This window comes from Ranitomeya imitator, chromosome 2, assembly GCF_032444005.1.
Source record: "Ranitomeya imitator isolate aRanImi1 chromosome 2, aRanImi1.pri, whole genome shotgun sequence".
NCBI classification, from domain to species: domain Eukaryota; kingdom Metazoa; phylum Chordata; class Amphibia; order Anura; family Dendrobatidae; genus Ranitomeya; species Ranitomeya imitator.
Window position 1 is genome coordinate 391,348,826 of NC_091283.1, and position 22,968 is coordinate 391,371,793.

A 22,968-nucleotide genomic window follows, 5' to 3' on the forward strand; every position below is an offset into this window, starting at 1 on the left:
CTGATCCCTTATCGCATGCCGCGGCCATGAGGCCGCACAGTCAGAAGAAGGCGGAAGGAGGGGAGTGAAAACAGGGGAACATATGCACTGCTCGTGCCCATCAATCACACCCTCGCAGTCAAAATATATGAGACAACGGGGGGCGTTGTGTCGGGCAGGGGGGACGCACAGGCACAGCCAGCCAACCAATGATGTCAGGAGACGGGCAGCGCTAACAATGGGGGTGCTGCGTGTCATTAAAAAGGAAAGTCACACCTCAGGGACATTGTAATGGTCTGTAATGAGACACATTTTGTACTTGTTGAGTTCCACGTGTGCAAGGAGAAAAAGTCAGCCACCTTGTACAAATGCAGCAGTACTGCTGTACAAGGTGGCTGTTATACATAGAAACACCTGGGGGGGTGGGGGGCAGGCTCCCTTCAATTTCAGTTCATGTGCCTGCGTGGCGTTTGCAGGTCACGTTGCAAGCTACACAGCAGGGGAACAGCTGGCGTTGCTGAACCCCACTAACACATTGGCTGGTGTTTTTCTCTGTGCAGCTAGCATGTCCGGGCAGAAACTGGCGTTGTTTGAGCCCAGGGTCAGCAGGAGGAGGAGAGGAGCAAAGTGTAGGCCGAAGCCTGCACTGGTGGCAGCTTTTGGTCGGTTGTGCCAGCGTGGCTTGTGCTGGACACGATGCCGGCTACACAGCGGGGGAACAGCAGGCGGTGCTGAACCCCACTAACACATTGGCTGGTGTTTTTCTCTGTGCAGCTAGCATGTCCGGGCAGAAACTGGCGTTGTTTGAGCCCAGGGTCAGCAGGAGGAGGAGAGGAGCAAAGTGTAGGCCGAAGCCTGCACTGGTGGCAGCTTTTGGTCGGTTGTGCCAGCGTGGCTTGTGCTGGACACGTTGCCGACTACACAGCAGGGGAACAGCTGGCGGTGCTGAACCCCACTAACACATTGGCTGGTGTTTTTCTCTGTGCAGCTAGCATTTCCGGGCAAAAACTAGCGGTGTTTGAGCCCAGGGTCAGCAGGAGGAGTAGAGGAGCAGAGTGTAGGCCGAAGCCTAGTTGAACCAATTTCAAAGGTTACCTTTAACCCCCCCCTCAGGTGTTGCAAGGTACAAGAGCCACACCTTGTGCAGCATTAATGCTGCACAAGTAAAAGGTTGCTCTATTTGTTTTGCTCCTTGCACACGCTGACTAAAACACGTACACTATTTAGCCCATTATACTGTCAAACAGTTGTGGAGGCGTGACTTGTCTTTTTAACGAGACGCAGCACAGGTGTCAAAATTTGCACCTAGGTACTGGGCGCAGATTCCTGAGCGTTGTTATTTGCTGTACAGGAGTCTGCGCTATTGTGATCCCTTGGCCATGCGCTGTGAGCGCTTCCTGTCTTCTGACCTCATTTCATGTCGGCCGTTGCGGTTAGCGATGGACATGAATCCCAGACCCACAGTGTGTTTTTAAAAAATCACACTGCGGTGCTGGGATTCGTGCCCTGGTGCACTAAATATGTTTGCCGCTCACACATGTCCTTACACCTGCTTCAGACTGGGCGGCCTCATCTGATCCCTTATCGCCTGCCGCGGCCATGAGGACACCCAGTCTGAAGAAGGCGGAAGGAGATGAGTGAACACAGGCAAACATATGCACTGCACATGCCCATCAATCACACCCTCGCTGTCCAAAAAAATAAGACACCGAGGGCCGTTGTTTCGAGCAGGGGAGATGCACAGGCGCAGCCAGCTAACCAATGATGTCAAAAGACGGGCAGCGCTAACAAGGGTGGTGCTGCGTGTCATTACAAAGGAAAGTCACACCTCAGGGACATTGTAATGGTCTCTAATGAGACACATTTTGTACGTGTTGAGTTCCACGTGGGCAAGGAGAAAAAGTCAGCCACCTCGTACAAATGCAGCAGTACTGCTGTACAAGGTGGCTGATATACATAGAAACACCTGTGGGTGGGGGGCAGGCTCCCTTCAATTTCAGTTCATGTGCCTGCGTGGCGTTTGCAGGTCACGTTGCAAGCTACACAGCAGGGGAACAGCTGGCGTTGCTGAACCCCACTGACACATTGACTGGTGTTTTTCTCTGTGCAGATTGCATGTCCGGGCAAAAACTAGCGGTGTTAGAGCCCAGGGTCAGCAGGAGGAGGAGGAGAGGAGCAAAGTGTAGGCCGAAGCCTGCACTGGTGGCAGCTTTTGGTCGGTTGTGCCAGCGTGGCTTGTGCTGGACACGATGCCGGCTACACAGCGGGGGAACAGCAGGCGGTGCTGAACCCCACTAACACATTGGCTGGTGTTTTTCTCTGTGCAGCTAGCATGTCCGGGCAGAAACTGGCGTTGTTTGAGCCCAGGGTCAGCAGGAGGAGGAGAGGAGCAGAGTGTAGGCCGAAGCCTAGTTGAACCAATTTCAAAGGTTACCTTTAACCCCCCCCTCAGGTGTTGCAAGGTACAAGAGCCACACCTTGTGCAGCATTAATGCTGCACAAGTAAAAGGTTGCTCTATTTGTTTTGCTCCTTGCACACGCTGACTAAAACACGTACACTATTTAGCCCATTATACTGTCAAACAGTTGTGGAGGCGTGACTTGTCTTTTTAACGAGACGCAGCACAGGTGTCAAAATTTGCACCTAGGTACTGGGCGCAGATTCCTGAGCGTTGTTATTTGCTGTACAGGAGTCTGCGCTATTGTGATCCCTTGGCCATGCGCTGTGAGCGCTTCCTGTCTTCTGACCTCATTTCATGTCGGCCGTTGCGGTTAGCGATGGACATGAATCCCAGACCCACAGTGTGTTTTCAAACAATCACACTACGTGGCTGGGATTCGTGGCCTTGTGCAGTAAATAGGTTTGCCGCTTACACATGTCCTTACACCGGCTCCAGACTGGGCGGCCTCAGCTGATCCCTTATCGCCTACCACGGCCAGGAGGCCGCACAGTCTGAAGAAGGCGGAAGGAGATGAGTTAAGACAGGCGAACATATGCACTGCTCGTGCCCATAAACCACACCCTCGCTGACAAAATAAATATGACAACGAGGGGCGTTGTTTCTAGCAGGGCGGATGCACAGGCGCAGCCAGCTAACCATGATGACAAAAGACGGGAAACGCTACCAAGGGGGGTGCTGCGTATCATTACAAAGGAAAGTCACACCTCAGGGACAGTGGAATGGTCTCAATGAGACACATTTTGTACGTGTTGAGTTCCACGTGGGCAAGGAGAAAAAGTCAGCCACCTTGTACAAATGCAGCAGTACTGCTGTACTAGGTGGCTGTTATACATAGAAACACCTGGGGGGGTGGGGCCAGGTTCCCTTTTAATTTCAGTTCCTGTGCCTGCATGGCGTTTGCAGGTCACGTTGCCGGCTACACAGCAGGGGAACAGCTGGCGTTGCTGAACCCCACTAACACATTGGCTGGTGTTTTTCTCTGTGCAGCTAGCACTTCCGGGCAAAAACTAGCGGTGTTTGAGCCCAGGGTCAGCAGGAGGAGGAGAGGAGCAGAGTGTAGGCCGAAGCCTGCACTGGTGGCAGCTTTTGTTCTGTTGTGCCAGCGTGGCTTGTGCTGGACACGTTGCCGACTACACAGCAGGGGAACAGCTGGCGGTGCTGAACCCCACTGACACATCACCTAGTGTTTTTTTCTGTGTAGACAACACTTCCAGGTGGCAACTGACAGTGTTGAAACCCAGGGAATCAAAGAGGAGCAGAGTGTAGGCCGAAGCCTGCAGTGGAGCAAGTTGAAAGGGAACCTTTAACCCCCCCCCCCAGGCATTTGTTGCTGAAAGAGCCATCTTGTACAGCAGTAATACTGCACATGGAAAATGGTGGCTCCGAAAATTATGCTCCTTGCAAACGCTGAAGTACACACTCATATAATGTGTCCCCTCACACCGTCAAACCATCCCGGAAGTGGGACTTTCCTTTGTAATGTGACACAGCACAGCCGTCATTCCAACCCCCTTGGTGCCGGGCACCACCTCCTCAACGTTGTTTGGTTCTGTCACGGAGCCCGCACTGTAATGTTATCCCTTGGCCATGCACAGTTAGCGGTGCCCGTCTTCTGACATCATGTAGGTGTCAGGCTGGCAGTGCCTGTGCGTCCAAGCTGCCCGAGATCCAACCTTGCAGTGTCATCTAATGTAGTCCCACTGCGGGCCAGGGATCCATGGGCATGCGCAGTGCATATCATCGCCTCTCACTCACCTCCTTCCTGCTTCTTCAGACTGTGCGGCGTCACGGCCGTGGCATGCTATTAGGGATCAGCTGACGCCGCCTAGTCTGAAGAAGCGTGAAGAAGGGGAGTGAGAGGCTAGTATATGCACTGCGCATGGCCATGGATACCAGGCCCACTGTGGGATCACATTAGACGACACTGCGAGGTGTGATTTCGGGCAGCGTGGACGCACAGGCGCAGCCAGGACGACAACAAATGATGTCAGAGGACGGGCAGCGCAAACTGTGCATGGCCAAGGGATAACATAACAGCGCAGGGTCCATGACGGAATCAAACAACGCTAAGGAGGCAGCGCACGGTGCCAAGGGGGTAGCAATGACGGCTGTGCTGTGTCACATTACAAAGGAAAGTCCCACCTCCGGGACGGTTGGACGGTGTGAGGGGACACATTACATGAGTGTGTAGTTCAGCGTTTGCAAGGAGCATAATTTCAAGAGCGACCTTTCCCTTGTGCAGTATTAGTGCTGCACATGGTGGCTCTTTCAGTAACAAACGCCTAGGGGGGGGGGGGGACAGGTCCCCTTACATTTTAGTTGTGCCAGCGTGGCGGTCGCATGACACGTTGCCGGATACACAGCTGGGGATCAGCTGACGTTACTGAACCCCAATAACAGAGGAGCGACTGTTGACTGTGCACACAGCACTTCCAGGCACCAACTGGCGGTGTTAGAGCCCAGGGACAGCAGGAGGAGCAGATTGGAGGTATTGCCGCACACACAGCTGGGGATCAGCTGACGTTACTGAACCCCAATAACAGAGGAGCGACTGTTGACTGTGCACACAGCACTTCCAGGCACCAACTGGCGGTGTTAGAGCCCAGGGACAGCAGGAGGAGCAGATTGGAGGTATTGCCGCACACACAGCTGGGGATCAGCTGACGTTACTGAACCCCAATAACAGAGGAGCGACTGTTGACTGTGCACACAGCACTTCCAGGCACCAACTGGCGGTGTTAGAGCCCAGGGACAGCAGGAGGAGCAGAGGAACAGAGTGTAGGCCGAAGCCTGATTGGAGCAAGTTGAAAGGAAACCTTTAACCCCCCCCCCCCAAGACGTTTGTAGCTGAAAGAGCCATGTTGTGCAGCACTAAGGATGCAAAAGGAAAAGGTTGCTCTTTTAATTATGCTCCTTGCAAACACCGAAGTAAACACTAAAAATGTGTCCCTTTATACCGTTAAACCGTTCCGGAGGTGCGAATTTCCTTCGTAATGGGACACAGCACAGCTGTCATTCCTATCCCCTTGATGCCGTGCGCTGCCTCCTCAGCGTTGTTTTAAGCTGCCACGGAGCCTGCGCTGTTCTGTTAGCCCTTGGCCATGCCCAATTAGCGCTGCCTGTCTTCTGACATAATTTGGTGTCAGGCTGTCAGTGCCTGTGCGTCCACGCTGATCCAGATCCCACCTCGCAGTCTCATCTAACGTAATCCCACTGCGGGCCTTGGAACCATGGGCATGCACAGTGCATAACCTCGACTCTCACTCCCCTCCTTCCCTCTTCTTCAGACTGTGCGGTGTCACGGCCGTGGCATGCTAGGGATCAGCTGACGGCGCACAGTCTAAAGAAGGCGGAGGGAAATGAGCGAGAGCCCGAGGGGAAGATATGCACTGCGCATGCCCATGGATCCCAGGCCCGCAGTGTGACTCAATCAGAAGACACTGCGAGGCGGGATCTCGGGCACCGCGGCCGCACAGGCGCAGCCAGCCTGACACCAAATTATGTCAGAAGACAGGCAGCGCAAATAGGGCATGCCCAAGGGATAACAGAACAGCGCAGGCTCCGTGACAGCTTAAAACAACGCTGAGGAGGCAGCGCATGGCACCAAGGGGGTAGGAATGACGGCTGTGCTGCGTCACATTACGAAGGAAAGTCCCAGCTCCGGGACGGTATAACGGTATCAGTGAACACATTTTATAAGTGTTAAGTTCTGCGTGTGCAAAGAGCTAAAAAAAAAGAGCTACCTTTTCCTTGTGCAGCATTACTGCTGCACAAGATGGCTCTTTCAGTAACAAACGACGGGGGGGGGGGGGGACAGGTTCCCTTACATTTAGGTTGTTGTGCCAGCGTGGCGGTCGCAGGACACATTGCCGGCTACACAGCTGGGGATCAGCTGACGTTACTGAAACCCAATAACACTGGGTCGTATGTTTTTACTGTGCAGCCTGCACTTCTGAGCCGCAACTGGCGGTGTTGGAGCCCAGGAATAGCAGTTCAGGTGGTAGAAAGATGAACACAGCAGGAGACCTGGATGACACCCAATTACTTAATCAGGCAGAGGAGTGGCAAATTCCTGCGAGATCCAGGCCTGGTTCATTTTCAGGAAAGTAAGCCGGTCAACGTTATCGGAGGATAGTCGCATGCGACGGTCTGTTAGTACACCACCTGCGGCACTAAAGACACGTTCCGATAAGACACTAGCCGCAGGGCAAGCCAGCACCTCCAATGCATACTGGCTTAGCTCTGGCCATGTATCCAGCTTAGAGACCCAAAACTTGAACGGGGAAGAGCCGTCTGGGAGTACAGTAAGAGGGCAAGCCATGTAGTCTGTCACCATCTGACGGAACCGTTGCCTCCTGCTGACTGGAGCCGCCGGTGATGGTGTAGACATTTGGGGCGGGCACACAAAAGTGTGCCAGAGTTGTGCCATACTGGGCTTGCCTTGGGCAGAGGCACTGCTTCTGCTCCCTCTTTGGGCAGAGCCTCCCCCACTGCCTCGACGCACTGAGCTGCTTTGTAAAGCACTAGCAGCACTCCTCTCAGTTGGACAGGAGAAGATGATGGAATTCACCAGTGTGTCGTGGTACTCCCGCAATTTACGCTCCCGGGTCAACGCAGGGATGAGGTTTTGGACGTTGTCCCGGTAGCGAGGATCGAGGAGGGTGAACACCCAATAATCAGGCATGTTGAGAATGTGGTCGATGCGGCGGTCGTTTCTCAGGCACTGCAGCATGAAATCCACCATGTGCTGCAGAGTGCCAACCGGCCCAGAAACGCTGTCCCCTGCTTGAGACATGATCTCTGCCCGCTCGTCATCACCCCACCCTCGCTGTACACACTGACCACTGGACAATTGTGTCGCTCCCTCCTCTGGACGGAGCTCTTCCTCCTCCATTGACTCCTCCTCATCCTCCTCACAAATTGGCCCCTGCGTACCCCTTTGTGAGGAACCACGTGGCGCTGACTCTCCAGAAGCTGATGGAAAAGGTGACTCCTCATCCTCCACCTCTTCCACCACATCATCCCTTAACCCTTGCAAAGTTTGCTGAAGCAGGCAGATAAGGGGGACAGTCATGCTGACTAGTGCATCATCTGCACTTGCCATCCGCGTGGAATAATCAAAAGGACGCAAAACCTGGCAGACGTCCTTCATAGTGGCCCACTCTGTGGTTGTGAAGTCTGATCGGCGCTGACTGCGACTTCTTTGCGCCTGATGCAGCTGGTACTCCATAACTGCTTGCTGCTGCTCACACAACCGCTCCAACATATGTAACGTGGAATTCCACCGGGTAGGTAGGTCACATATGATGCGGTGTTCCGGAAGGCGGAATCGGCGCTGCAGAGCAGCAATGCGGGATCTGGCCAAGCTGGAACGCCGCAAGTGAGCACACTCTAGGCGGACCTTGTGCAGCAGGGCATCAAGATCCGGATAGTCCCTCAGAAAACTCTGCACAACCAAATTGAGCACATGTGCCAGACATGGGATGTGAGTGAGGTTGCCAAGGGCCAAAGCTGCCACCAGATTTCGGCCATTGTCACACACTACCATGCCTGGCTGGAGATTCGCTGGCAGTAACCACACATCGCTCTCCTGCTTTATGGCATTCCAGAGCTCCTGCGCTGTGTGGCTTCGATGCCCCAATGAAACTAGTTTCAAGACGGCCTGCTGACGTTTGGCCACGGCTGTGCTCATGTCGGTCATAGGTAAACGTTCACGGGTCCATGTGGGGGTGGACTGTGACGGATCCTGCAGAGAGGAATCAGAGGAACTGGTGTAAGAGGAGGAGTCGATGCGTACAGACTGGATTCCTGCAATCCTTGGAGTGGGCAGGACACGTCCTGCGCCACTCGCACGATCTGTACCTGGCTCAACAACATTAACCCAATGGGCAGTGAGGGAAACATATCGCCCCTGTCCATGCTGACTGGTCCACGCATCGGTGGTGAGGTGGACCTTGCTACTGACGGCGTTCAGTAGCGCATGTTTTATGTTTGCCTCAACATGCCTGTGCAGGGCAGGGACAGCCTGCCTGCTGAAGTAAAAGCGGCTGGGCACCTTGTACTGTGGGACTGCCAATGCCATCAAGTCACGGAAGCTGTCAGTCTCCACCAGCCTGAACGAGAGCATTTCCAGGGACAACAGTTTGGCAATGCCTGCATTCAGAGCCTGTGCTCGGGGGTGGTTGGCCGAGAATGCCCGCCTTTTCTCCCATGCCTGTACTACCGATGGCTGTAGAGTAGACTGGGAGTGTGAGGATGACTGGGAAGGTGGTGCTGTGGGTGGAATTACACAAGGTCTCTGGGAGGAAGCCAAACCAGCTGTGCGTGAGCTGGAGGAAGAGGCAACACGAGCTGAAGAGGTGGTAGCTGCCGCTGTTGGTTGGCCTACATCTTCAGTGTGTTTCTGTAACTCCACCGCGTGCCTGGTCCGCACATGTTTCCACATATTTGTGGTATTGAGGTTGCTGACATTTTTCCCTCTTTTTACTTTATGATGACACAGCTTGCATTTGACAAAACAAATGTCATCTGCAACTGTGTCAAAAAAGGACCAGGCACTGCAAGTCTTGGGAGCGCCCTTTTTGGCTTTGGAAAGAGACAGGCTCCTAACGGGTGCCAAAGTGGAGGCTACAGGCTCCGCAGTCTTCCCCCTCCCTCTCCCTCTTTGGCCCGTAAGAGGAAGCTCTTCCTCTGAGCTGCTCCCACCACCTTCCTGTTCCTCACGCCACGATGGGTCAAGGACCTCATCATCTCCACTACCCTCTGCCACCAACTGCTCCTCCTGGGTAGTCTCAGCAGCACAGTACGCACGAGAAAGCGGCACCTGAGTTTCATCATCAGATGCGTACTGCGCTGTGGTCACCGGAGGCACTGGCCCACCTGCCTCTTCAGAGTCAGAGAGAAAAAGGTGTTGGGCATCACTGCACACTGCCTCTTCTTCCATTTCTCCAATGCTGCTTGGCTGGCCCCCTGTTTCCAAGCCAAGAGATTCAGAGAACAGAAGTAGAGACGGCTCCTGTCCTGGGCTCTCTGACTGCCTGGCCAATTTGGCAGGTGGTGAAGAGACAGATGGCTGCTCTCCAGTGCTCTGTGCCTGAGAGGATGTGGCACTAACTGAAGTCGATGCCGAGGCGTTAGCTGCCATCCACCCGACAACGGCTTCAATTTGGTCTTCACGCAGCAGCGGTGCACGGCGCTCTCCGACAAAGCTGCGCATGAAGGACTGTTCCCTGCTGAAACTGAGTGACGACGAGTCACCGGCGCCCGCAGCAGGCACAGAATCACCACGTCCTCTCCCTGCTCCTCTCCCTGCTCCGCGCCCACGCCCACGTGCCTTACTCCCTGCCCTCTTCATCTTGGTTGACAGATAAAGATAAGCAGAAAAGTACTAAGGCCTTAGTGTGCTTATTCCTGTAATGCTCCTCCTAACAGGTGTAAGAAACACTAATGTTGTAAATTGTGGACTAAACTTTATTATTTTTCAAATGTGGCCTACACAAGTGTAAGTTGTGTTTGGTGAACTTAACCTTTTTTTTGGTGCAGATCGGGCTACAGAGCTAGTTTAAATCACACGGAGACCGTGCAGACAGCCGTAAACGGCGCTGCAAGGCCAAGAAACCCTCCTCTAGGTTATCCTATATAGTGTTTTTCCACTATTTAGCTGGATACAAGTGGAAAGACACTAATAGGAATTTTTTTTTTCAAATTTTAAACTGGCTGCACTATTTGAAAAAAAGGAAATTGTTTTTCAAGGTATGAGGCAGTAACGCACCCTGAGCTGAATCCAACCGGCTATGGCTGCACACAGACTACAGGGCGAGCTGGGCTCACACGGAGACCGTGCAGACAGCCGTAAACGGCGCTGCAAGGCCAAAAAACCCTCCTCTAGGTTATCCTATATAGTGTTTTTCCACTATTTAGCTGGATACGAGTGGAAAGACACTAATAGGAATTTTTTTTTTCAAATTTTAAACAGGCTGCACTATTTGAAAAAAAGGAAAATTTTTCTCAAGGTATGAGCCAGTAACGAACCCTGAGCTGAATCCAACCGGCTATGGCTGCACACAGACTACAGGGCGAGCTGGGCTCACACGGAGACCGTGCAGACAGCCGTAAACGGCGCTGCAAGGCCAAAAAACCCTCCTCTAGGTTATCCTATATAGTGTTTTTCCACTATTTAGCTGGATACGAGTGGAAAGACACTAATAGGAATTTTTTTTTTCAAATTTTAAACAGGCTGCACTATTTGAAAAAAAGGAAAATTTTTCTCAAGGTATGAGCCAGTAACGAACCCTGAGCTGAATCCAACCGGCTTTGGCTGCACACAGACTACAGGGCGAGCTGGGCTCACACGGAGACCGTGCAGACAGCCGTAAACGGCGCTGCAAGGCCAAAAAACCCTCCTCTAGGTTATCCTATATAGTGTTTTTCCACTATTTAGCTGGATACGAGTGGAAAGACACTAATAGGAATTTTTTTTTTCAAATTTTAAACAGGCTGCACTATTTGAAAAAAAGGAAAATTTTTCTCAAGGTATGAGCCAGTAACGAACCCTGAGCTGAATCCAACCGGCTATGGCTGCACACAGACTACAGGGCGAGCTGGGCTCACACGGAGACCGTGCAGACAGCCGTAAACGGCGCTGCAAGGCCAAAAAACCCTCCTCTAGGTTATCCTATATAGTGTTTTTCCACTATTTAGCTGGATACGAGTGGAAAGACACTAATAGGAATTTTTTTTTTCAAATTTTAAACAGGCTGCACTATTTGAAAAAAAGGAAAATTTTTCTCAAGGTATGAGCCAGTAACGAACCCTGAGCTGAATCCAACCGGCTATGGCTGCACACAGACTACAGGGCGAGCTGGGCTCACACGGAGACCGTGCAGACAGCCGTAAACGGCGCTGCAAGGCCCAAAAAACCCCCTCTAGGTTATCCTATGTAGTGTTTTTCCACAATAGAGCTGGAGACTGGTGGAAAAACACTAATAGGAAATTTGAGAAAAAATGTGCAGCAGGCTGCACTAAGAGCAAAAAAGAACAACTGTGTGAGGCAGTGTGAACCCCCCCTGAGCTGAATACAACCGGGTATATGGCTGCACACAGACTACAGAGTGAGCTGCACACACACACACACAGAGACCTTGCAGAACGCTGTTAAAACAGCGCTGCAAGGCAAGAGCAAGGTGAACAGTGAAGAACACACAGCGTTTTGCTAAATTAGCCTTTGGAAAGGAAAATAAAGCAATTAGCTAGCTCAACTGGCCCTCAGTTAGAACACAGCGTCCTGTCCCTAACTGAAATCACAGCAGAGTGAGCGCAAAATGGCGGCAGCGCTTTTTTATAGTGCAGTGACATCATTTCAGCAGCCAATCCAAGCCTTGCCAGTACTTACATGCCCACCATGCTAAACAGGATGTGCCCACACTTTCATTCATTCCTCATTGGCTGCTGCGTTCAATTTGAATTCTGGGAACTTCCAATTCCGGTATCCGATACGCGGGAAGTATCGGAATTCAGTATCGGAATTCCGATACCGCAAATATCGGCCGATACCCGATACTTGCGGTATCGGAATGCTCAACACTAGTTGTTAGACATCGGGTAATACACACAGGGGAGAAGCCATTTTCATGTTCAGAATGTGGGAAATGTTTTAGTCGGAAAACAAGTCTTGTTGCACATCTGAAAAATCCCACAGGGGAGAAGTCACTTTCTTGTTCTGAATGTGGGAAATGTTTTACACAAACAACATGTCTTGTTGCTCATCAGAGATCTCACACAGGAAATAAGACATTTTCATGTTCAGAATGTGGAAAACATTATAGTAAGAAATCCCTACTTTTTAATCATCAATTAATTCACACAGGGGAGAAACCATTTTCATGTTCAGAATGCGGGAAACGTTTTAAATGGAAATCTAATTTTGTTAAACATCAGAGAATTCACACAGGGGAGAAACCATTTTCTTGTTCAGAATGTGGAAAACATTATAATGAGAAATACAAACTTATAACACATCAGAGAGTTCACACAGGAGAGAAGCCATTTTCATGTTCAGAATGTGGGAAATGTTTTATAGAGAAATCACAGCTTGTTATACATCAGAGAATTCACACAGGAGAGAAGCCATTTTCATGTTCAGAATGTGGGAAATGTTTTACAGAGAAATCACAGCTTGTTACACATCAGAGAATTCACACAGGGGAAAAGCCATTTTCGTGTACAGAATGTGGGAAATGTTATAAAGAGAAATCACGTCTTGTTATACATCAGAGAATTCACACAGGGGAGAAACCATTTTTATGTTTAGAATGTGGGAAATGTTTTAGAGAGAAATCACGTCTTGTTGTACATCAGAGAAGTCACACAGGAGAGACGCCATTTTCATGTTCAGAATGTGGGAAGTGTTTTACAGAGAAATCAAGTCTTGTTAAACATCAGAGAATTCACACAGGGGAAAAACCATTTTCATGTTTAGAATGCGGGAAATGTTTTAATAGGAAATTGCATCTCATTACACATCAAAGAATTCACACAGGAGAGAAACCATTTGCATGTTCAGAATGTGGGAAATGTTTTATGTATAAATTAAGTCTTGTTACACATCAGATGAGTCACACAGGGCAGAAACGATTTACATGTTCAGAATGTGGGAAAGGTTTTAATAGGAAATTGCATCTCATTACACATCAGAGAATTCACACAGGAGAGAAACCATTTGCATGTTCAGAATGTGGGAAATGTTTTAACCTGAAAAAAAATCTTGTTATCCATCTAAAATCTCACACAGGAAAGTAGCCAATTTTTTTCAAATTCAAAGGTTTATTGATTTTGTAAAAGCATAATATAATAAGAAAATCAAAGTCTGGAAGAGGAAGAACAGGATAAAGAGATATATAGACTTATAGCATCTGTATAAATAGAGATAATACACAAATACCATGAAACCAATGTAGTGTGTGTGTATATATATATTTATTTATATTGATAAGCAAGACGCTTAATGAGGTTGTCCAGTACCATAAGGCTGTGTGCACACGATGCAGATTTAGTGCAGATCTGCACCGTAACTGTTTTTTTTCTTCATAAATCTTATGTTCCTCTCAATACATATGTTGTGTTATTTTAGCACTATTACCTTTTATCATGCTCTAGCAGCACGATCTTGTGGCTGGCTTCAGCTCTCAAGGGAGTTAATCGCCAATTTCCTCTCTCCTGCCTTCTTGTGTTCTATTACTACAAGATCATTCATTGCAGTGACCTGCAAGTCCGCACCTATCACACCCACTCAAAACCTCACACAAACCCCTCTCTGCCCTCATCCCTCTATCTTCAATCTGCTACCTCTTAGGCCCCCTTCACTGAGCAGTTTTGTATGTCTATATGAGGTCCATTTTTTGAGGACCGCAAATACAGACATAAGCACATTTACAGTATTGTATTCAATGGTGGTGCGCATATGCCAGGTTTTTCATAACCAGCAGAGGGAAAGCCCACGGCTGGGAGCTGTTGTTAATAATCTGGGAAAAGGGAAATTGTTGTGAATTCTGTGGCTGAATTCACTCCTGTGGTCACAAGTGGTACTGCAGCTTCTGAGCTTCCTCCCTCAGGTGTTCTGGTGAGCTCGTTAACTGCTTCATTACTTAACTCCGCCTGATGCTGCTATCCTTGCTCCTTGTCAATGTTTCAGTGTTGGATCTGAGCTTCTCCTGATTGTTCCTGTGACCTGCTGCTCTGTATAGCTAAGTGCTTTTTGTTTTTTTGTTGCTTTTTTTCTGTCCAGCTTGTCTTTTGTTTTGCTGGAAGCTCTGAGACGCAAAGGGTGTACCGCCGTGCCGTTAGTTCGGCACGGTGGGTTTTTTTTGCCCCCTTTGCGTGGTTTTGCTTTAGGGTTTTTTGTAGACTGCAAAGTTCGCTTTACTGTCCTCGCTCTGTCCTAGAATATCGGGCCCCACTTTGCTGAATCTATTTCATCCCTACGTTTTGTCTTTTCATCTTACTCACAGTCATTATATGTGGGGGGCTGCCTTTTCCTTTGGGGAATTTCTCTGGGGCAAGTCAGGCCTATTTTTCTATCTTCAGGCTAGCTAGTTTCTTAGGCTGTGCCGAGTTGCCTAGGTAGTTGTTAGGCGCAATCCACAGCCGCTTTTAGTTGTGTTTAGGATAGGATCAGGTGTGCAGTCTACAGAGTTTCCACGTCTCAGAGCTCGTTCTTGTATTTTTGGGTATTTGTCAGATCACTGTCTGCGCTCTGATCGCTAAGCACACTGTGTTTCTGGATTGCCTTCATAACACCTGTCATTAGCAAACATAACAGTACAAGGAGCCTAACTAATGATTCTCAATAGAGGGAAAGAAAAAGTTCTGACATCATTTTTTTTTTTTTTTTTTCTGCTCTGTGTTCACTTTTTTTTTCCCCTAGACATTTGGGTGATTCTGGACACAGGTGTGGACATGGATATTCAGGGTCTGTGCTCTTCAGTGGATAATCTCGTTATAAATGTACAAAAAATTCAAGATACTATTGATCAGAAATCTATGTTAGAACCAAGAATTCCTATTCCTGATTTGTTTTTTGGAGATAGAACTAAGTTTCTAAGTTTCAAAAGTAATTGTAAGCTATTTCTGGCCTTGAAACCTCATTCTTCTGGTAATCCTATTCAACAGGTTTTGATTATTATTTCTTTTTTGCGCGGCGACCCTCAAGACTGGGCATTTTCTCTTGCGCCAGGAGACCCTGCATTGAGTAGTGTCGATGCGTTTTTCCTGGCGCTCGGATTGCTGTATGATGAGCCTAATTCAGTGGATCAGGCTGAGGAAAATTTGCTGGCTTTGTGCCAGGGTCAGGATGATATAGAAGTATATTGTCAGAAATTTAGGAAATGGTCAGTACTCACTCAGTGGAATGAATCTGCGCTGGCAGCTTGGTTCAGAAAGGGTCTCTCTGAGGCTCTTAAGGATGTCATGGTGGGATTTCCTATGCATGCTGGTTTGAATGAGTCTTTGTCTTTGGCCATTCAGATCGGTCGACGCTTGCGCGAGCGTAAATCTGTGCACCATTTGGCGGTACTGCCTGAGGTTAAACCTGAGCCTATGCAGTGCGATAGGACTATGACTAGAGTTGAACGGCAGGAATACAGACGTCTGAATGGTCTGTGTTTCTACTGTGGTGATTCCACTCACGCTATTTCTGATTGTCCTAAGCGCACTAAGCGGTCCGCTAGGTCTGCCGTCATTGGTACTGTACAGTCCAAATTCCTTCTGTCCATTACCTTGATATGCGCTTTGTCGTCGTTTTCTGTCACGGCGTTTGTGGATTCAGGCGCTGCCCTGAATCTGATGGATTTGGATTATGCTAAACGTTGTGGGTTTTTCTTGGAGCCTTTGCGGTGTCCTATTCCATTGAGAGGAATTGATGCTACACCTTTGGCCAAGAATAAACCTCAATACTGGGCCCAGCTGACCATGTGCATGGCTCCTGCACATCAGGAAGTTATTCGCTTTCTGGTGTTGCATAATCTGCATGATGTGGTCGTGTTGGGGTTGCCATGGCTACAAACCCATAATCCAGTATTGGATTGGAATTCCATGTCGGTATCCAGCTGGGGTTGTCAGGGGGTACATGGTGATGTTCCATTTTTGTCGATTTCATCATCCACCCCTTCTGAGGTCCCAGAGTTCTTGTCTGACTTTCAGGATGTATTTGAAGAGCCCAAGTCCGATGCTCTACCTCCGCATAGGGATTGTGATTGTGCTATCAATTTGATTCCTGGTAGTAAATTCCCTAAAGGTCGATTATTTAATTTATCCGTGCCCGAACACGCCGCTATGCGCAGTTATGTGAAGGAATCCCTGGAGAAGGGACATATTCGCCCATCGTCATCACCACTGGGAGCAGGGTTCTTCTTTGTAGCCAAGAAGGATGGTTCGCTGAGACCGTGTATTGATTACCGCCTTCTTAATAAGATCACTGTTAAATTTCAGTATCCCTTGCCATTGTTATCTGACTTGTTTGCTCGGATTAAGGGGGCTAGTTGGTTCACTAAGATAGATCTTTGTGGTGCGTATAATCTGGTGAGAATCAGGCAAGGAGATGAATGGAAAACTGCATTCAATACGCCCGAGGGTCATTTTGAGTATCTAGTGATGCCGTTCGGACTTGCCAATGCTCCATCTGTGTTTCAGTCTTTTATGCATGACATCTTCCGTGAGTATCTGGATAAATTCCTGATTGTTTACTTGGATGACATTTTGATCTTCTCAGATGATTGGGAGTCTCATGTGAAGCAGGTCAGAATGGTTTTTCAGGTCCTGCGTGCTAACTCTTTGTTTGTGAAGGGATCAAAGTGTCTCTTCGGTGTGCAGAAAGTTTCATTTTTGGGGTTCATCTTTACCCCTTCTACTATCGAGATGGATCCAGTTAAGGTCCAAGCCATCCAGGATTGGATTCAGCCGACATCTCTGAAAAGTCTGCAAAAGTTCCTGGGCTTTGCTAATTTTTATCGTCGCTTCATCTGTAATTTTTCTAGCATTGCCAAACCATTGACCGATTTGACCAAGAAGGGTGCTGATTTGGTTAATTGGTCTTCTGCTGCTGTGGAAGCTTTTCAGGAGTTGAAGCGTCGTTTTTGTTCTGCCCCTGTGTTGTGTCAGCCAGATGTTTCTCTTCCGTTCCAGGTCGAGGTTGATGCTTCTGAGATTGGAGCAGGGGCGGTTTTGTCACAGAGAGGTTCTGATTGCTCAGTGATGAAGCCATGTGCTTTCTTTTCCAGGAAGTTTTCGCCCGCTGAGCGTAATTATGATGTGGGCAATCGAGAGTTGCTGGCCATGAAGTGGGCATTCGAGGAGTGGCGTCATTGGCTTGAAGGAGCTAAGCATCGCGTGGTGGTATTGACTGATCATAAGAACTTGACTTATCTCGAGTCTGCCAAGCGCTTGAATCCTAGACAGGCCCGTTGGTCGTTATTTTTTGCCCGCTTCGACTTTGTGATTTCGTACCTTCCGGGCTCTAAAAATGTGAAGGCGGATGCTCTGTCTAGGAGTTTTGTGCCCGACTCTCCGGGTTTATCTGAGCCAGCGGGTATCCTCAAGGAAGGAGTCATTGTGTCTGCCATCTCCCCTGATTTGCGGCGGGTGCTGCAAAAATTTCAGGCGAATAAACCTGATCGTTGTCCAGCAGAGAAACTGTTCGTCCCTGATAGGTGGACTAATAAACTTATCTCTGAACTTCATTGTTCGGTGTTGGCTGGTCATCCTGGAATCTTTGGTACCAGAGAGTTAGTGGCTAGATCCTTCTGGTGGCCATCTCTGTCACGGGATGTACGTACTTTTGTGCAGTCCTGTGGGATTTGTGCTAGGGCTAAGCCCTGCTGTTCTCGTGCCAGTGGGTTGCTTTTGCCCTTGCCGGTCCCAAAGAGGCCTTGGACACATATTTCGATGGATTTCATTTCTGACCTTCCCGTTTCTCAAAAGATGTCAGTCATTTGGGTGGTCTGTGATCGCTTTTCTAAAATGGTCCATCTGGTGCCCTTGGCTAAATTGCCTTCCTCCTCTGATTTGGTACCTTTGTTCTTTCAGCATGTGGTTCGGTTGCATGGCATTCCTGAGAATATTGTTTCTGACAGAGGTTCCCAGTTTGTTTCAAGGTTTTGGCGAGCCTTTTGTGGTAGGATGGGCATTGACCTATCCTTTTCCTCGGCTTTCCATCCTCAGACTAATGGCCAGACCGAACGAACCAATCAGACCTTGGAAACATATCTGAGATGTTTTGTTTCTGCAGACCAGGATGATTGGGTGTCCTTTTTGCCGTTGGCTGAGTTCGCCCTTAATAATCGGGCCAGCTCGGCTACCTTGGTTTCTCCATTTTTTTGCAATTCTGGGTTCCATCCTCGTTTCTCTTCAGGACAGGTTGAGTCTTCGGACTGTCCTGGTGTGGATTCTGTGGTGGATAGGTTGCAGCAGATCTGGACTCAGGTAGTGGACAATTTGATCTTGTCCCAGGAGAAAGCTCAACTTTTCGCTAATCGCAGACGCCGTGTGGGTCCCCGACTTCGTGTTGGGGATCTGGTTTGGTTATCTTCTCGTCATATTCCTATGAAGGTTTCCTCTCCTAAATTTAAACCTCGTTTTATTGGTCCGTATAGGATTTCTGAGGTTCTCAATCCTGTGTCTTTTCGTTTGACCCTCCCAGACTCCTTTTCCATACATAATGTATTCCATAGGTCGTTGTTGCGGAGATACGTGGCACCTATGGTTCCATCTGTTGAGCCTCCTGCCCCGGTTTTGGTGGAGGGGGAATTGGAGTATATTGTGGAGAAGATTTTTGATTCTCGTGTTTCTAGACGGAAACTCCAGTATCTGGTTAAATGGAAGGGTTATGCTCAGGAAGATAATTCCTGGGTTTTTGCCTCTGATGTTCATGCTTCCGATCTTGTTCGTGCCTTTCATGCGGCTCATCCTGGTCGGCCTGGGGGCTCTGGTGAGGGTTCGGTGACCCCTCCTCAAGGGGGGGGTACTGTTGTGAATTCTGTGGCTGAATTCACTCCTGTGGTCACAAGTGGTACTGCAGCTTCTGAGCTTCCTCCCTCAGGTGTTCTGGTGAGCTCGTTAACTGCTTCATTACTTAACTCCGCCTGATGCTGCTATCCTTGCTCCTTGTCAATGTTTCAGTGTTGGATCTGAGCTTCTCCTGATTGTTCCTGTGACCTGCTGCTCTGTATAGCTAAGTGCTTTTTGTTTTTTTGTTGCTTTTTTTCTGTCCAGCTTGTCTTTTGTTTTGCTGGAAGCTCTGAGACGCAAAGGGTGTACCGCCATGCCGTTAGTTCGGCACGGTGGGTTTTTTTTGCCCCCTTTGCGTGGTTTTGCTTTAGGGTTTTTTGTAGACTGCAAAGTTCGCTTTACTGTCCTCGCTCTGTCCTAGAATATCGGGCCCCACTTTGCTGAGTCTATTTCATCCCTACGTTTTGTCTTTTCATCTTACTCACAGTCATTATATGTGGGGGGCTGCCTTTTCCTTTGGGGAATTTCTCTGGGGCAAGTCAGGCCTATTTTTTCTATCTTCAGGCTAGCTAGTTTCTTAGGCTGTGCCGAGTTGCCTAGGTAGTTGTTAGGCGCAATCCACAGCCGCTTTTAGTTGTGTTTAGGATAGGATCAGGTGTGCAGTCTACAGAGTTTCCACGTCTCAGAGCTCGTTCTTGTATTTTTGGGTATTTGTCAGATCACTGTGTGCGCTCTGATCGCTAAGCACACTGTGTTTCTGGATTGCCTTCATAACACCTGTCATTAGCAAACATAACAGGAAATATCTCAAAAGGTTCCCAGGCTATTAATAATGGCTCACAGTTGTTTTTTTTAGCCTTTACTGGCGAATATACTGGGGACCACAGAAAAGAAATGACATGGGATCCCCCAATAAATTGAAACCATCAAAAGCTAAACGTACAGCTGTGAGTTAATATTAAAGGGACACTGTCACCTGAATTTGGAGGGAACAATCTTCAGCCATGGAGGCGGAGTTTTTGGGTGTTTGATTCACCCTTTCCTTACCTGCTGGCTGCAAGATTGCCTTGTGCAGGCATGTACTATGGAGGACAGAGAATGAACTTCAATCCAATATTGCAGCCAGCATGCAGCCAGCGGGTAAGGAAAGGGTGAATCAAAAACCCAAAAACCCCGCCTCCATGGCTGAAGATTGTTCCCTCCAAATTCAGGTGACAGTGTCCCTTTAATAGCCTTGGAAAAGGACATAGATATTGTGCCACCTCCCGGGCTACCAATATCAGCCTTTAGCCGCCCTACAAATGGCACATCCATAAGTGGTTAGTAATGGAGAGGCATCTATAACACGCACCCATTATTAACCCCATAGTATGATTTAACTAAACACACAGCAAGTATAAAATCCTTTATTTGAAAAACAAAAATGTCAACACCCTGTTTGTTTTTCATTTTTAAATAAATGTGTAAAAATTATACTCACTTTTATGCCTAAAATCCATTAAAGCCCATGCCCATTTTTTGTAAAAAAAATAAATAAAATAAACAACCATATACCTCACCTGTCCGACATGAAGATAAAACATAGTTTCCCGTGCAGTAATCCATCTCCGTCATCTGGTTTTCAATCTGAACGGTGGCCAAATGCAACCGTTCAGGCTGAAAAGCAGGAGACGCTGAACTCATGAGGATGCAGTTTCAGTGATGAACGGTGACGTCATAGAGGTTACCGCTGGTCACTGAAGCTGCGTTCCCATGGGGAGGTCACTGAGCAGCCCAGTGAACTGTGGTGACCTCAATGAGATCACCGCTAGCACCATGAGAATTTTCTGACGGTGATAATACAAGGCTATGAGTGTCAGATCGAGTCCTGAACCAGGCTCTCATAAATTTGCATTGCTCCTTCTCCCCCAGCAAACACTGAATTGTTCCAGCAGATCACAAACTGCTGGAGGCTGACGGTAGCAGCACTGATAGATGGTGAAGACAGTGGTGGGTAAGTATGAGAGTAGGTGCAGGGACCTTAGATTATAAGCATCACTCCAGTGCTGTGATATTAAAACCTTCTGGTGAAGACAGGAATGAAATTGTCAGCAAGATCTGAATGATTTAGTGCGGATCAACTAGTGAGGATTGTTTCCCCAACAAATTGCAATGTGTGTGTAAGAAGAGGGACTGGACTGGGGTTACCTTTCTTGGGTCGGGTCTGGAACTGTCGGGAATATCACCTTTGTTCTCTGGGGGAAAGCATAGAAATCCGGACAGACCTTTGCACTCGACAGCAGGGGGCATAGCTAGGATAAAAGGGACAGAGCATGCGAAAAGGCAGAGAGACTTGGTGGGATCGCGTGGCAAGGGAAGTTTGGTGCTCCGTCCCTTGAACACCGTGAAAGCGCAGGTCCGCGCTATATTTTTCCTGCTGCCCCTTACAGAGACTGTGACTGGAGAACTATTTTGCCCATTGGCTCCCACTGCTCAAGATTTCTGCCGAGCTCTGTCAAGCCCCGGCAGTGTTGGAAACTGCTCTTCACTCTGCAACCCACCTCCTGGACCCAGGACCCTGTGCTACATGTTGAGGACTTATCGTCACCGCCAAGAACCGGATCATCAATGCCTGCAGGATGACACTGGATTCATCACGTGCTGACCACGTTGACACAACCGTTAGAACCTAAGGCTAGGGTCACATTGCGTTAGTGCAATCCGTTTAGTGCTAGCGCTAGCGGATTGCGCTAACGCAATGTTTTCTATGGGGCTGCGGTCGGGGTCGCGGTAATGTCCCCGCTCTCGCAGATCCCCGATCTGCGAGAGCGGGGAACGGATCGCGGGTGTGCCTTGGACGCTGCAAGCAGCGTCCGCGGCGCGCCAGGAATCACCGGCACGTCGCTAGCACGTGCCGAACATGGCACGCGCTAGTGAAGCGCGTTCCCATTGCCTTCAATGGGCGCGTTAACGGACGCGTTGCACGGCGTTAATTTCGCCGTGCAACGCTGTTCGTTAAACGCGGTCCCATAACGCAATGGGAACCCAGCCTAAGACTCTGCAGTCAGGAAGCCGTCAGACTGATAGGTTTACCCTTAACCCATTTCTGACATCTGACGTACTATCCCGTCCATGTGGGCTGGGCCCATCTGACCATTGACGGGATAGTACGCCGAAGACAATCGGTCGCGCACACGGGTAGTGTGCGGCCGATCGGGGCACTTTATAGATCGCTCCCAGCGCTCTAATCCCCGGAACAATGCAATCAAACAAGATTGCAGCGTTCCGGTGCCAGTAGAGGCATAGGGAAGCATCGCGCGGGGAGGGGGCTTCCTGCGCATGCTTCCCTCAGAACAATGCGATGCGATCGCTTTGTCCTGAGAGTCTCTATGGAGACCCCCGGCACCAAGATGGCCACGGGGTCCTTCCAGGTTCTGCAGGGGGGTGGCTTGTGAGTGACTGCTAAGAGCAGGAGCCGGCAAGCCTCCTTCGCTGCCTGTCCAATCGCTGATCTGATACAGTGCAGTGCATCTGAATTTATATAGTGATGTCCCATCCTGGGACAATGAAAAAAAGTAAAAAAAATAGCATGTGTAAAAATATTTTTGAAAAAATTCCTAAATAAAGAAAATAAATATCTTTCCAATAAATACATTTCTTTATGTAAATAAAAAAACAACAATAAAAGTACACATATTTAGTATCGCCGCGTCCGTAACGACCCAACCTATTAAACTGTCCCACTAGTTAACCCCTTTGGTTAACCCCATAAAAAACAATGCTTTATGATCATACCATCGAACAAAAAGTGGAATAACACGCAATCAAAAAGATGGATATAAATAAATATGGTACTGCTGAAGATGTCATCTTGTCTCGCAAAAAACGAGCTGCCATACAGAGTCCTCAGCAAAAGAATAAAAAGAATTATAGCTCTCAGAATAAAGCGATACAAAAATAATAATTTTTTATATAAAATGGTTTTTTTTGTATAAAAGCGCCAAAACATAAAAAAAGATATAAATGAGGTATCGCTGTAATCGTACTAACC

At 48.7% G+C, this 22,968-nt stretch overlaps 1 protein-coding gene across 1 annotated transcript in view; it reads left to right on the forward strand.

Moving 5' to 3' along the window:
- LOC138666651 (zinc finger protein 208-like) overlaps positions 1–22,968 on the forward strand; it is a 258,927-nt gene that overhangs the window by 95,474 nt on the left and 140,485 nt on the right. Inside the window, 1 exon segment of the mRNA XM_069754841.1 lies at positions 12,028–13,234. Coding sequence (XP_069610942.1) covers positions 12,028–13,234 — 1,207 coding nt within the window.